The sequence below is a fragment of the Malus domestica genome, chromosome 16 (genome assembly GCF_042453785.1).
Source record: "Malus domestica chromosome 16, GDT2T_hap1".
Classification (NCBI taxonomy): Eukaryota; Viridiplantae; Streptophyta; class Magnoliopsida; order Rosales; family Rosaceae; genus Malus; species Malus domestica.
This window is the reverse complement of record NC_091676.1, coordinates 19,975,548-19,992,104: the sequence shown is the minus strand read 5'-3', so window position 1 is coordinate 19,992,104 and position 16,557 is coordinate 19,975,548. Positions and strand designations below refer to the sequence as shown.

Genomic DNA, 16,557 nt, shown 5'->3' with positions numbered 1-16,557 from the left:
AAATTCAATGTTATATTTTATCTTCAAATTTGTTGCAATGTTATATCTTCTATCAGTTGTCTATCAATTCTTCTGTTAAATGCTGACGTGGCTTGAGGCGGGGCCCACTTTCTATTAAAAATTAATGAAATATTATTAAAATTATAATATACCATTAAAAAAAAAAGTACTAGATCCTGTCTTCCCCGACCCCCTTCCCTGTACCCATCTTTCCGTCTTCCCCAAACCCACTGCACACTCATCCTCCACCTCATCCTCCACACCCACACTCGCACCCATCCTCCACATCCTCCACCTCCTCCTTCAACTACCCCCTTCCCTCCGTCGATTTGCACCCGGATGCGTTGCACCCTAGCTGCATCAGTAGCACCGCGCGCACAAGAAGGTCTCCCTCAACTAGCTCAAGTCCAGTGCCGAGCGCGTTTTTATCTCCATCGACATCTACAACGCAGGATCTTTGTGCAGTTCTTTTTGTCCCTCCATTTTTTATCCTAGTTTTGTTATATTTGCTTCTTTATTTACAGATCCAACTTAGCGTTCAGTAATTTTACATGGGTGCGAGGGTGGGTGCTGAGGAGGAAGTGGAGGATGGGTGTGTGGTGGGTTTGGGGAAGATGGGCGGATGGGTACAAGGAAGGATAGGTGCGTGCGGTGCTGTTGATGCAGCTGGGGTGCGATGCGTCCGGGTGCAGATCGACGGAGGGAAGGGGATAGTCGGAGGAGGATGTGGAGGATGTGGAGGGTGGGTGCGGAGGAGGAGGTGGAGGATGGGTGTGCGGTGAGTTTGGGGAAGACGGGAGAATGGATGCAGGGAAGGGGGGTCGGGAAAGACGGGATCTGGGTTTTTTTTTTAATGGTAAATTATAATTTTAATAATATTTTAATAGAAAGTGGGCCCTGCCTCAAGCCACATCAGCATTTAACAGAGGAATTGACAGACAATTGACGGAATGTATGATATTGCGACAAATTCGAAGATAAGGTATGACATTGAAACTTTTTAAAGACGAGGTATGAAACTGTTAATGGCCAATAGTTGAGGTAGTTTTATGTAATTAACCCTATAAATATATATATAGCATTTTGTAAACTAAATTTTAGAATTTTTAGTAGCAGAATCAATTTTTAAAGGGGTCCTCATTTTCATGTAAATAAAAAGACTGATTGTGGGTCTTATTTTATATTGAATTTTAAACGATTTGAATTGTTTATTTTAAGTTTGCATTCATAGATTTTCTAATAAAAAATTAATTTAATCCGAATCGTTGAAGCATTTATTTTGAACTTAATTAGATATCTCAAATATTTTTAATTTGACGAATATTTTGCAAGAATATCTTAAAATAAATGTTTTGATGTAGGCCTAATTAACTGAGCAATCTAAGGAATAGAGAGAGAGGGGACCGGCGGCAACAAGAGAGAAAGAGAGAGATTTAATTATCAGGAATGTCTTGTATCACTCCCTTATGCCTTTATTTATAGTAGTATAAAGGGTAGAATCCTTACCCTTATAAGGTTACATCTCTTAAAAGGTAATCAACTCCTAATAGGTAACTACAAGATACTACTAGATATACTAGGATTTACACAATCACATTCCTAATCCGATAGGACTACAACACTCCCCCTTGAGTGTCTAAATACTTAAACAAAACGTCGCATCAGATCTTCAGAAGATGGGGTAGAACAGTTGATGAAGTCGTCGGCATAAAGGGTGAACGCGAGTCTTAAACACAAGTAAGTAAGTATGCATTGGTAGTAAAACTCACAAAACCTTGCTATGGTAAAACCCAAAGACTAAGGAGAAAAGTGAGAAGTATGCATAATGTCTAAAACAAACATCAAATAAGACGAAAGTAGTGAACTCAACAGAGTATGATCATCCCATGATGGGTGCCTCGTTAAAACCTCGTTAGGTAGCAAAAACCCAGTTGGGAAAAATGCTCATAATCATAGGAAAAAGAGTACATTAAGATCAAGTGAGTATTCTTGAGGATACTCCCCTTGATTCAAGATACAAATAAGACTACAAGTGATTCAATTAAGATAATTTACGCATACCGATTCCTTGGACGAGCTTCTGAAAAGTAGACTTGGGCAGTGACTTCGTGAAGAAGTCGGCCAAGTTGTCCTGGGAACAGGTTTTCTTGATTTCAATGTTCTAATGCTATTGTTGCTGGTGAGAGTAAAATAACTTCGACGCTATGTGCTTGGTGTTGTCTCCCTTGATGTATCCCTTTTTTTTTTTTTGGATAACTAGATGTATCCCTTCTTTAACTGCTCGATACATGCCGCATTGTCTTCAAAGATCGTTGTAGGAAGGTCAACAATGGAAGTAAGACCACTAGTGCTTCGAATATGTTCATAACTGCTCTCATCCAAAAGCACTATCGCGACGCTTCATGCAGGGCGAGAATCTCAGCATGGTTCGAAGAAGTCGTAACTAGCGTTTGCTTGGTAGACCTCCAAGATATAACAGTGTTTCAAACGGTAAAGACATACCCGTTTGAGAACGTGCCCTATGTGGGTTAGATAGATAACAAGCATATGCGTAACCAACAAGGCATGAATCAACCCAAGGATCGAGAGGGGTGTCGGCTTATCTCGAGAATTCGTGGGTATAGAACAAGCCCAAATCCGTCGTACCCTTGAGGTAGTGGAAAATATCTTTAACACTATTCCAGTGTCTGCATGTAGGCGCGTTGCTGTGTAACGACCAATCCCCAAATTTTACAATTTTATAAATTTAAAGCGTGAATTTACGAAAATGCCTTTCAAGGCAAAAACGTTGATACCTTGTCGTGTCACATAAGATCCGTTTTCTTGGCGTATCCTCGTATTACTCATCGCTATGAACACGTGGGAGCAAACAGAATGTAATTTGGAGTTATAACGAAGAAGTTATTAACTAACGAATGAAATCGAGGGCAAAATGGTCATTTAACCATAAATTTGGAAGGCTCCAAATTTTGTTGGAGCATCAATTTGGTGCCACGTGTGTGGCTATGATGGAAAGGAAAAAAGAGAAAAGAGAGAGATGGGCGGATGAGAGAGAAGCAAAAAAAGAGAAATGAGAGGGGTGTTGTTGAATCAGGAAGGTGGAGAGGAGAAAGTGAACCAATCAGAAAGCAGAGAAAGAAGAGAAAGGAGAGAGTTGTGGGAGAAGCCAATTGGGAGAAGCCAATTGGACCCCCCACCCGTTTCCATGTTGCGTCCCAGTCCTGGAGACGATTTCCGATGGCTTTTTTCCGGTGATCCAAGGCTCGCCATCACCTACCCATGACTCCTCGATCCTCCTTATTCAAGTTCCACTCCAAACTCGACAGTTTTTTGTCTCAATTTTGTGGGGATAGCACCGACAACACTGTGGGGGAGATCGGCAGAAATCTACCATTTTTGAAGGTGATTCCTTCAACCACCACACCATTAGCCTTCTCTTGAGCCCAAGAACAAAGCCCAAACAAGTTTAGAGGCGGTGGAGTAACAGAGAAGACGAATTGAAGATCACCCATTTTTGGGTTTTCGACGGATCGAGGGTGATTTGAGGTGTTTCCCGGCCGAATTAGACTTTGGCCTAGGTATGAAAGTTATTCCTCTCATTAAGATCTTCATTCCTGTAAAATTTGAGAAGTTTTGGAGTTGTTGAATTTTCCGGCTAGTCGGGGCTGCCAGCCACTGCGTAGAGGGAACTCGAGGTCTCTCCTTAGGTTTCTCGATGTGCCGAATCCGAATCAGGTGTCTGTTTTCCCAAATTTGATCATTTTCATAGGGTTTTACTAAATGGTCTCTATGTGCATTTAGGTGCATTGGCGGAAGTGATCCTGTTCACGCTAGTTCGAGCAGCTCTCGGCTAATAAAATATCTATGAGTGGACCCTTCATAACTTATATATTTTTATAAAATATTAGCCTAGCATGCATTGCATATTTTATGAATAGAGCATGATTTATAATATGTTACAGATTTTCATACTTATGTTTTATTTAGATTGCTTTTACGGAATAATTATGATTTATCGGATTTATATATTACTAAAGGTTATGAATCATTGGGTTTTCGATTATGAAATTCTATGGTTTCACGTATATGTTTATTTTGGATTTATGATTATGGTTTATCATGGATTTATGAGACAAGGTTTGAGTTGTTGAGCTCCGATGTTTGATACAAGATTTTGAGATATGTTTTTGGTACTTACCTAGTGGGTTATCATACGACACATCCGCACACCATGTGTATAGATGTCTATGGCCAAAGGACACAGTTGATGAGGAGGAGTGAGATATGATATATGATATACCCTCAGCTTCACTGCCAAAAGTAGTGTCAGATAGCTTCACTAGCCACGACTAGTGTCAGTGTGGATGTATGCTATTTTATACAGCTTCACCTTCGAGTGATGGATAGGTTATTCAACTCCATCTTCGGGTGATGGACAGGTTATACAACTTCACCTTCGGGTGATGAACAGGTATTGCGTTCGGGCGACTATGATACCCCTAGTTGAGTACATCACAGATTCAATTTACAAATGTTTTACGAATGTTTTACATGGCATGCTAGGATTTTTCATAAAACCTATATGTAGTATTATATATGTGTTTTCAAAATAGCGGGTTAGTATGTTTTGAAATAAACTGGTTTTCGTATTATTAGTATTATTATAAATTATGGTCCACTCACATTTTTGGTTTTTGTGCCCCTCAGGAGTTAGATTCGAGGCATTCAATCCCGGCGTCTAGGCACTTCGACATAGGTATCTTTGAGTCTTTTCAATGTAGGTATCATTCCCTTATTCATATCTTTCCCTAGTGATTCTTTCATATTATTCTTAGTTAGTTTTATGCTTTGAATGCGTTCCTGCTTTGGCATAATTGTTCTAATTACACATCTTTAAGATATATGCGTGTCTAAAATGGCTTCATCACCCTTGGTTGTTAGCCAGCACATGCCTACCCTGATATTTGAGGATATCAGGGTTGAGGCGTGCCATACTGTATCTAGCCAAAAGATTAACAGCGAAGGAGATGTCGGGTCTAGTGCATTGAGCCAAATAAAGCACCAATTGCACTTGGGTATGGAACTTCAGGCTCCAAAATCTCTTCCTTATCCTCATTCGGACGAAAGGGATCTTGTTTAGCATTTAGAGTCTGAACGACCATAGGTGTACTCGAAGGCTTCGTTTCATCCTCATTAAAACGACGCAACACCTTTTGGGTGTAGTTCGATTGATGTACTAGGATTTTATCCAAACAATGCTCGATCTCCAGGTCGAGACAATATCGAGTTTTTCCAAGATCTTTCATCTCAAATTCTGATTTCAAGTGTGTGGCAATTTCCTCAAGCTCTGCGGGAGTTCCGATAAGGTTCATATCGTCGACATAAATTGCAACGATCACAAATCCGGAGTGTGACTTCTTAATGAACACGCATGGGCAAAGTTCATTGTTCACATAACCCTGACTTGTCAAATATTCACTCAGACGGTTATACCACATCCGCCCAGGTTATTTCAATTCGTAGAGTAACCTCCTCAATCTAATCGAGAGAGTGTTTCGTGGTCTAGAACTATTTGAACCAATCAATGGAAGTCCTTCTGGAACTTACATATACATTTTCGTATCTAGATCCCCATAAAGATATGTGGTTACCACGTCCATATGCTGCATATTCAGTTTTTCAAAAACTACCAAATTGATAAGGTGATGAAACGTTATGACGTCCATTACGGGGAATACGTCTCATCATAATCAATCCCAGAGTGCTGAGAAAAGCCTTGCGCTACGAGGCGTGCTTTGTACCGCACTATTTCATTCTTCTCATTACGCTTCCATACGAAAACCCACTTGTAGCCCATGGGTTTCACATATGGTGGAGTAGGAGCTACGGCCCCAAACACCTTTCGTTTTGCAAGCAAATCGAGTTCGACCTGGATTACTTGTTTCCAATTTGACTAATCTGTTTTACGTCGACATTCATTAACAGAGCATGGTTTAATGTCATCACTAAGCATGATATCAAACATAATGGTATACACTAATGCATCATTGACTATCATCTTATTCCGATTCCAAACCTCATCCAATACTATGTAATGGATTGAAATCTCATAATTCTCGGGAGGCCGACATGTTTCATCTAAAGCATCACCGTAATCTATAATTACCTTATGAATTGGAACGGATAAGTAAGCAATGGTCGGATTCAGACTAAGTTCACTAGTTTGTGCCTTTTTCCTCTTTCGGGGTTGTGAATCCTTTGAACCAGGAGGTTTGCGACGTTTTAGGGTAGGAGTAGGTGATTGGTTAGCCACCAGTGTACCTTGCCATGTGGGAGGTGCGGCTGCCCCACCCTCTGGGATGGTTCGGCCTTCCACAGCAGTGTTACAGCATATGATTGGTACGTCCATCCTTGCAGGTGCGTTTACAGCGGGTATGTGTGATCTCGTCACCTTTGCTAGATCATTAACAGTATCCGGCATTTTTTAAGCAATGTTCTGAGGATCTAGAATGCGTCGCACTTAAGTTTCATATTGAAGCGTGCAGGGATCTAAATGGGACATAGTGGGAGTAATCCACAACAATTCACGGTGTTCTATAGGAACGTTAGTGATCTTATCTCCCTCTAACAGCAGGAAGATTGTCCTATCGAAGTCACAATCCGAAAAACGTGCGGTAAAAAAATCTTCTGTCAAGGGCTCTAAGTAGCGAATAATGGATGGTGAATCATAACTGATATAGATTCCCATTTTTCTTTGAGAACCCATTTTTTTACGTAGTGGCAGCGCTATTAGCACATAGACTGTGCACCCAAACACACTTAAATGCGAGACGTCATGCTCATATCCAGTAACCAATTGTAACGGTGAATAAGGTTAGATAGCGGTGGGCCTTAGGCAGACCAACATAGTTGCGTGTAATATTGCATGGCCCCAGGTAGAGATCGACAAATTGGTTCTTATAACCAAAGTCTGAGCTATCGTTTGAAGGCACTTTATGAAAGCTTTTGCCAAGCCGTTTTGGGTATGAACATGGGGTACATGATGTTCAACTTCAATCCCAATAGACCTGCAATAATCATTAAAGGTTTGTGACGTAAACTCTCTAGCATTATCCAGTCGAATCGACTTGATCGGATAATTAGGGTGGTGAGCCCAAAACTTAATAATTTATGTTAGGAATTTGCAAATGCAACATTGTGTGTGGACAACAAACAGGCATGTGACCATCGTGTCGATGCATCAACCAACACCATAAAGTATTTAAATGGTCTGCACGTTGGTTGGATAAGTCTACAAATATCCCCTTGAATTCTCTAAAGAAATTTAGAGGGTCGTGAATAATCTTTGTCAGTGATGGTTGAATGTTCAACTTCCTTAAGGAACATGCTTTGCAAAGTGGATGGCCAGGATAAGATTTCAAGTGATGCCCATGAGATGCTTTGAGAATACGATGCATCATATCTTGTTCGGGGTGTCCCATTCGATCATGCCAAAGCAGCAAAGTGTCTTAGAACCCAGCACTAGGCTGTGTCTCTACGGCTCGAATGGTTGTTATGTATAACCCACTCGAGAGACGTTCTAGCTTCTCGTGAATATACTTCCGACCATATTCATAAGAAGTGATACAAAGAAATTCAGAACCATTTTCTTCAGTGGTGTTAACATGATATTGATTATCTCGAATGTTTCTAAAATTCAGCAGCGTTTTTACGGAACAGGGAGAATATATTGCCTCTTTAATGGTTAATTCAGTACCATTGAACAACATTATACGAGCCTTTCTGTATCATTCTATCAGGTTGGATGGGCTTGAGAGAGTTGTCAGAGGTGCATTCTGAGGTATGAAGTTAGTAAGATAGTGTTTCTCACGCAATATGGTGTGCGTAGTTGCACTATCAGCTAGACAACTAACTTCCTCACTAGTCATACCCAGAAATAAATTAATTGAATTAGTCACATGCATAAATATAATTCCATTCATTTAATTAATCAAGTTGAGAAATAATGTCCATAAAATAATATCCAAAGTTCAAAAAAACCAAACCAAACAAATAATTCCAAATACTTAGAAAAATTGTTCGAAAATTAAACCATAAACCTAGAAATTAGGGGGGTTCGGCCACTAGGGGTTAAACACCCTAAAAACATGTCTAAAATTTATTCTTCCCTAGGAGCGGATGCCTCCTAAAAATCTGAAACCTCTAGAGTTGTAGTAGTCGCTTCAAGGATTTTTACATGCACAAAGTTGGACTCACAACGAGAATGATACTTGGCAATGGCCTCGGGGGTAGCTCGGCATACGTGTAACAACCCGTCTCGATATTTATTTATAGATTTTTGGAATGAGGGAATTTTGGTAATTTTACCCTTGCTGGCTTGATATTTTCTTTTGGGTTTGCTTTTGGGCCTTATTTTGTGTGCCGTGGTGCCACTTGCTTTTGGGTTGTCCCCTGTCCCACTCTCATTTCCTCCCTCTTTGGACCCGTGCTCTCTCTCCCTCCACACAATCTCATACATCTCTCTTTTTTCCTCACTTTCTCTCCTGAGCTCTCTCTGTGCTCTCCCCTCTCCGGCGACACCCACACCCCGACCCACACTTACATATCGACGATAACACCTACCAGTCATCAAACCCTGAAGCTTTGGTGAGGGAGGAGGGGTTAGTGAAGGTTCAAACACGAAAAATCAACTCGGGGAGGTGTTTTCCCAATTTTTCAACAAGTTTGAAGACTTTCGAGCCAATTTCCGGCCAGCTCTGGCCACGGTGAGGGACCACAAAGGTACGATCTCATTCCTTATCTTTCAACCTTCATTTTGGCTTTTAAATCTTTGGAAATGATCGAAGATCGGTGTTGATCGAAGCTTGGGAAGCTCCGATCTTCTTCTTATTTGAAACCCTCCTGAAAACTGGGACGACCTAACTTGGTAACCCTAAACCTAGACCCAAAAGCCCATTGTACCAGCCCAAGCACTTGGGTCGGGCTTTCAAGCCCAAACCCAATATAACCTAACCCTAAACCCTTTAACCCAATAACTTAAACCTAGGCCTTTGGGACATGGAACCTTTGGCCTAGATCCTGGGCCCAGGCCCAACCTTAGGGCCCAAAACCCTGAGCCCAAGCCCATACCTAATCGGATCCTAGAACACAGGCCTCGTGTGAGTGGCGCATGGGCGCAAGTGAAGGGCCGCCTATGTTGGCGCGTGTAGTACACGCGCCTCCGCCAAAGGTACTGTGCTCGGCCACCGTCCACAGTAAAAATCACTGCAGTGCCGATGACTTTTTCGACGACCCATCTTGGCACATGGTCGCCGAGGCCTCCATCCCGTGGCAACGCATGAGGCTGCATGCGGCAGTGCGTAGGGGTACTCGAGTTCCCCCTTATGTTTTTTGACGTCCTGAATCCGTTTCCGTTTTCTGAAATTCAATTGTTATGGTATAGTTTTATTAATTTGACCCTTTATGTGCTTAGGTGCATTTATTGTGGCATTTCTGTCTTTGCTAGTTTACGTGGCTCTTCGATGCCGAAGTATCTATGAGTGGACCCCTTCCAAAATGCATATTTTACTATTAGGAATGCATACAAGAAAAGCATGATTTAATGGTTACATTTTACGTAACGTTTATGAGTAAATTTGATTTACACTCTATGAGATATCATGCTTTATTAAGAATATTTTGGAATGCCATACTTTATTGATTTTTACGTTCTTTATAGTATATATGATGGATGACTATATACTGTGAAGATGTTTTAAGATATGATGTTTGAGCTACTGAGCTCTGTTGAGATATATGTACCTATGTTGGAAAGATTATATACAATGTTTTTGTGCTTATGTAGTGGTCACTGTTCTGCCTACGGGTGTATGTTCCGCCTACGGGTGTTTGTTCTGCTTACGGGTGCATGTCCTGCCTTCGGGTGAGTATGATACCACTATTTAGCACACTATATATGATATATGCTTTATGAAAGGTTTTATGGGATGTTAGAGTTTTTGGAAAACCTATCACATATTATGCTATTAGTTTTCATAAACTTTAGGGGTTAGTACCTTGTGGAATAACTATGTTTATACTACTTATATTTCAACTTGGTCCACTCATGTTTTGTTTTGTGCCCCCTCAGGACATAGAATCAAGCTGTACAATCCCGATGTCAAAGCACTCCCGCATTGGCATCTTCGAGTCTTCTCGATGTAGGACCCATCTTTTTGTTCATTTAATTTTATATTATTTCCTTTTTAGTGTCTCAAATTAGTTGTATGCTCTGAACACATTCCTCATTTTCATATTAATTATATTTAAATTTATAAGTCTTATTTATATTCATTGGTTCTCATGCATATTAGTGTGGCTTCGTTACCTTCAAGTGTCGGCTAGCACGTGCTTACCTTGGTGTTTGGAGTATATCAGGGTCGGGCATGTCAATATGCGTGACCAATGATCTCTTAATCCACATAGGTAGCACATGTCCAATTCAGTGGAATCCGATTGAACGGTAGCTTTTCCATTGTTATTGAAGTTTAGGGCCTTCGGGGCAAGGGGTTAGAACTTCTGGTGAAGTTTCATCCCTTGGACGAGCCTCTGTTCGGTGGACCTTGGGCTTGTGGTGGGGCTTGCCGCCCTTTCCCACGGCCATGATGGGATCTTCGTTAGTTGTGGCTGCTAGAAGTTGTTGCGTGCGCTTCAGGCGTGGTGTCTAAGCCAGTAGGTCAAGCTTGATGATTCTTCATCAAAAGCTGGTTCTGCTTTTCAGTAAGAAGTAGAATAGATATCAAATCCAAAAATTTGCTGACCTCTGTGCCCTATATTGTTGTTGCAAGACAATATTGATGGCATTAAAGGTCAAATAGGTATTCTCTAGGAAATCCTGTTCATTTAAGTCCTCGTTACAGAACTTAAGCAGTGATCAGATTCTACAAACTTCAGAGTTTTATTCATTCATAGACTTGAAGTCTTGGAAGCGTAAATGCTGCGAGTCATGTCTTGCTTCATGTAAGAAGATGTCTTTCTGGTGATTAAAATGATCTACCAGTGCAAGCTAGAGGGTACGGGAATCCTTCTTTGCGAGGTACTTGGTCTCCAGTGCATCATGGATGTGTCTACGGATGAAGATTATAGCAGTAGCTTTATGAGATTCATTGATTGGTTACTCAATGGTAGCTGTAAGACTTTTTGCAGTAAGATGGAACTTCACATCTTGAACCCACTTTAGGTAGTTTCTTTCGGAGACTTCCAAAATGGTGATATCGACCTTGTTCAAGTTCAACATGTCCCTAAGCAGAGGGTACAACAAAACCTGGTTAGTCATATGGAAAGCCATAAACATACATTGTAGAACATTCAGGTTCTATATACATGTATTTGTTTAATTTATGCATGAAAGCTACATGTTTCATATGGTAAGTTTTGAATGAAAACTTCAGGTTTCAAAGGCACTAAATTCGAAACTGTAGGTTCGATTTAGTTATGAACGTTTTAGTTCATATGTATACGGGTACTTGCAAGAACACAAAATACAATATACAATAAAGCGTAGTGGATTTGTGGATTGCTTCAGGAATTCAAGTGTGAGCGCTTCGGGACTACGAAAGATAGTCAACGGTTCAAAGAGATGAAATAATTTATTGAATCGTTAATGCCAAAAAGAGAGCTTGAGGCCAATAATTTTGGATTAATTGTCAGATTAGTAGACTGCTGGTCACTTTAATTAATTCAATAGATTAAGACCATTTGGGGTCGATCGTAGAAGCAAAAATAATAATAACATTTGGGTTAAAATTATTTAGAATGCCAAAAATTAGCATTGGGTTTGAAAAACCATAGCTCACACATGGTGGGCATGGGTGCTGTGAGTAGGGCAAGGCCCTATAGAGTTTAATACGCTCGGGTGGCTGCTAGGAGCAGCCATAATCATGGTTGCAGGCCACGAGTCCAATTTGGTAAGCTCAGCCGTGAAGGTTGCCGTGTTGGGTCTGGGGTAGGCACATAGGTTAAGGCCCAAAGGGTATGTGGGTGTGCAAAGAAACCCCAGTCCCAGTTGGGTTTCAATTATGGGCCGTAGGGACAAGCCCAAGCGTATGGGCTGGCTTTTGGTTTCACGAGCTAGGGCTAAGACAAAGCCCAGCAAGCATGCAAGCTTGTTGGCGTGGGCCGAGACAGGGAACTGGTCCAACAAGCCAAGAAGGCCGTTGCAGACGAGTCGAGGCTTCAGGCCTATGTCAAGGACAAGCCCAACATGCTTATGGCATGCAGGTTGGGTTGGGTTTGGACTAGGGCTTCAGGCCTGTGTATCAGGCAACCCAAGGCGTCGGAGATGCTGTCTCGAGGTTTGTCGCCACATGATTGGGTTTCAGGCTAGCATGGTGGTGCTGCGAAAAATTACCCAATTTTGTTTTTTTCCCCCCGAATTCTAGAGTTAAAAACCCTAATTACTTCTAAATTAATTTCGATTCTTTTGACTCACAATTCCACATAGCATGTATGCGGAATGCATGAACAATTATATATATTGACAAAATATATGCGAAATGCATGAACAATTATATATATTGACAAAATATATGAACATATATACGATATATATAATTGGAAGGAAAATATAAATATAGGGGTTCATTCATCATGGGGAATGATTTCATGCTTCAAGGTTTTTTCAAATATTTTAATTTATTTTAGAAGAACCTGATTGGCAGAAAACGATTTGCCTTTGAATTTGTAGAAGATAACCTCCTCCTACAACCCTTTAGTTCCTTAGCTTTTGGCAAGAACGTGTTGATAACGTGTTGTCGGCCTAATTAACTGAGCGATCTAAGGAATAGAGAAAGAGGGGGCCGGCAACAACAAGAGAGAAAGAGAGAGATTTAATTCTGAGGCGTATCTTGTATCACCCCCTTATGCCTTTATTTATAGTAGTAAGAAGGGTAAAATCCTTACCCTTATAGGATTGCATCTCTTAATAGGTAATCAACTCCTAATAGGTCACTACAAGATACTCTTAGATATACTAGGATTTACACATTCACATTCCTAATCCGATAGGACTGCAGCACGTTTTAGATTGTTAATGTACATTATTAACTAAGTCAGCAACTAATCTCTTTTAAAAAAAAATGAAGATCCCTTTAGAGATGAGTCCATCTTTTTGTCACGAAATTGATTTTGTATGAATTTATAACACCAGTTGGCATGCCAAATAATATGACCATCAAATACACTAATATTTTCTAATTCTGGTCTTTTTATCTATAAAACAAAATAAAATAAAACAAAATAAAATAATTGAAAGAGTAAATTGTAGCTATAGTTTCTCAACTTTAATCAAATTGGAGTAATGATCATACAATTAACAATTCATTGCTATTCATCTCTCAATTTATCAAAATATGTAGCTATGATCATCTTCGTCAACTTCGTAAGAATTTTGTCAAAATAAGTTATGTTGGAAGGACCATTGCTACAATCAGGGTCCCTCAACTCATCAAAACGTGTAGCTATGATATTTTTCGTCAACTTATTCAGAATTTTGTCAAAATGAATTATGTTGGAAAGACCATTGCTAGAATTGGGTTAAAGTTGAGGGACAATTGCTCAAATTGGGTTAAAGTTGAAGGATCATTTATCTAGTTGATTAAAATTACGGGACCAATGATAATGAATTTTTAGTTGAAGGATCATAGTTGCACGTTGTGATGAGTTGCTGAACCAATGATAATTGATTTTTAGATTAGAAACAACATGCTAAATTTGTTTTTTGTATGCTTATTTCATAAAAATAAATTTAAATTTACATTTACATCGAACCAAGTCCTGAGAATCATATTCATATTAATAGAAGAGGACTCAGTCTCTCTCTTTGCCATCTCTAATGGAGGAATGGATAGATTATCTTGATTACATCGACGAACCCCAACCCACCGATTTCCTCTGGCCCAACGGCACTCCTTTCGGCGATTTCGAATTCTCCGCCCTCGATGTTCCTTCTGCCGCCGTTTCCTCCGCCTCACAGTCACAGGAAAAAGAGTGCCCCCGCAAGAGGTATTTCCTCCTCTTCCGCTTTCCATGAAATCTTCAGAAATGTAAATGCGTTCTTAGTCACGAAAGCTCCAAACTTTTTGTCACGGAATTGATTGTTTGATTGATGGTGTTTTGGTAATAAGGGGACGACCGGATTCGTGCTCTGGATCAGGGGCAAAAGCTTGCCGTGAGAAATTGAGGAGGGAGAGATTGAATGACAGGCATGTATAAAATCTTAATTTATTTTGTTTTATTTTATTTTTTTACAAATTTGAAGAAATGTGTTGTTTTGTAATGATGAAAAGAATGGTGAGTCTTTGTTTTCTTTGTGATTGAAAAGGATTGGTGTTTGATTAATATGTTGCAGGTTTGTGGAGTTGAACGGTGTTTTGGAGCCTGGGAGGCCGCCGAAGACGGACAAGGCTGCTATGCTTGATGATACCATAAAGGTTTTGAACCAGATGAGAGCTGAAGCTCAGGAGCTCACAGAAACAAATCAAAAGTTACTTGAAGAAGTTAAAAGTTTAAAGGTTCGATATACATCATTTACTTGAAGTTTTTGTTTTTATTCTTTTATGGTTTTGTTACGAGTGTTCTGAGATTTGGCTTAAGGTTATCGTTAATTCAGCCAAATATTGTGTTGGAGAAGACCGATAACACTGTTTTGTTACGAGTGTTCTGAGAGTTGGCTTAAGGTTATCGTTAATTCAGCCAAATATTGTGTTGGAGAAGACCGATAACACTGATTTTAAGAGCAGTATTCTGTTCGTTTCAGCTAATTCTTTCGAACCATTTCTCCAGTCTAGTATTTCAAACTTCTGCGGTTATTGCTTGTGATGATCTGAAATGAACAGAATACTCCTATAGAGGATCTTAAAGCCATGATAGGGCGTTTATGATTGATGTAATGCTTTTATTGTTTCCATGTGGTTGGTGCTAACCTCGGGTAAAGTTTCAAATGTCCTCCTTGCTTTACTTTATACCTGGGTCAAGCTCCTCTGATGGAGATAATATCATACAATTCATCTAATTTTACAATAGACTTGATTTGTGGCATCTATAAGCTGAGCCTACAAGGATTCATTCTCCAAAACAATAGTCCATTACTATGATAATTTGCAGTTATAACTATTAAGAATAGGGAATTGATATTCACACACCTGTTTTCTTGTTTTACATGCCCCTGTTGGTTTTGCCCGTTGATTCTCCTTTGATTTATCCAATCCAAAGGCTAGAACCATACATGGGTGTGTACGAGGAGAAAAAGGGTGTGCGAAAATCACTTCCTTTCATAATATCCCTCTCTCAGATGTTATATCATTAATTTATCTGTTGTGTTACTGCTTGCTGGTTTTTCGATCAGTTTCTTCCCACTTCGAAACACGTAAATTCCAAGTGTGTTAAATCCTATTTATGTATCTTGTAAGCCTGTGTCCATCCTTTGTAACATTATGTTAGGTTCTTTCTTGGAGTTAGAACTTCTACCCCATTATACAATGGACTGGTTTCCAATCTGTTGCAGTTAATCAGAGGTATTACTATTAACTTAAGGGTGCATTTGGATGCAAGGAGTTAAGAAAATTATTTAAGAATCAGTACGATAGAACTTTTGAGTACTCACTTAGTTGACTGTTCTTGCATATTACAGGCAGAGAAGAACGAATTTCGTGAAGAGAAACTCATACTGAAAGCAGATAAAGAACGGCTGGAGCAGCAGTTGAAAGGTATGGCAATTTCACCTTCTGGGTTTGTTCCAACCCACCCAGCGGTACCAGCTGCATATCATCCTGGGGCAAACAAGATGGCAGTCTATCCTAGCTATAGTCTGGTCCCGATGTGGCACTATTTGCCTCCATCGGCCCGTGATACATCTCGTGATCATAAACTTAGGCCCCCCGCTGCTTAGGTTTTTAATAAAGCACTTGGATAATTTTAGATGCGCTCATGTACATTTCTGACCATTTTATTGATCATTTAGAATATGTCAGCGCTGTTTCAATTGCCTGATTTTAATTTGGCTGGTGGCACTTGTGTGGCAGAATTGTTAAATGTAAGCTTGAAGGCTCTCATTTACGGAATAAAACAGTTAGTAAATGTCCAGTATTTAGCATATTTTGCTTTTACACCCCAACCTTTTTCAAGAGCATATCTGATAGCACTGGTTCTTGGCAACATATACACTGAATTTCTTTCTTTCCTAACAGTTTTCTTTTCTATCCGTCTGTTGTGAATTTCTTATTAAATGCATTGTGCAATACTGAAGTTGATGGAATTTGAACACTTGCCGGGCAAACAAATGCATCAAGCAAAAGTATTTTTAATGGAACTTTTCTTGCTCCCATGTTTGCTCATACAAACTGCAAGTTATGACCTCCTCCAACAAAGTGAAGACTGTATGTTAACCAAACTGCCATTTGACATGTAAAATGCCTTCAATGAACTATAGATGCTGGCCCTTTCTTTTCTGTGCACTGTTGAACGATGATTATAAGACCCGAGTACACTGCTCCTTGTCATACACCTACCTGCATTAGATGA

General features: G+C 40.0%; 1 protein-coding gene and 1 long non-coding RNA gene across 2 annotated transcripts; both read left to right on the top strand.

The window, feature by feature from the left end:
- The first annotated feature begins 13,785 nt into the window (after positions 1 to 13,785).
- On the top strand, positions 13,786 to 16,129 carry LOC103413314 (transcription factor bHLH104-like). The gene is made up of 4 exons (XM_029096191.2): positions 13,786 to 14,040; positions 14,163 to 14,240; positions 14,387 to 14,549; positions 15,668 to 16,129. Exons 1-4 carry the CDS (start codon positions 13,871 to 13,873, stop codon positions 15,923 to 15,925), a joined length of 669 nt encoding a protein of 222 aa, XP_028952024.2. The 5' UTR covers positions 13,786 to 13,870; the 3' UTR covers positions 15,926 to 16,129.
- On the top strand, positions 14,549 to 14,811 carry LOC139192781 (uncharacterized). Its single transcript, XR_011577113.1, has 2 exons — positions 14,549 to 14,631; positions 14,715 to 14,811. It is a non-coding gene; the product is annotated as an uncharacterized lncRNA (long non-coding RNA).
- Positions 16,130 to 16,557: the final 428 nt, after the last annotated feature.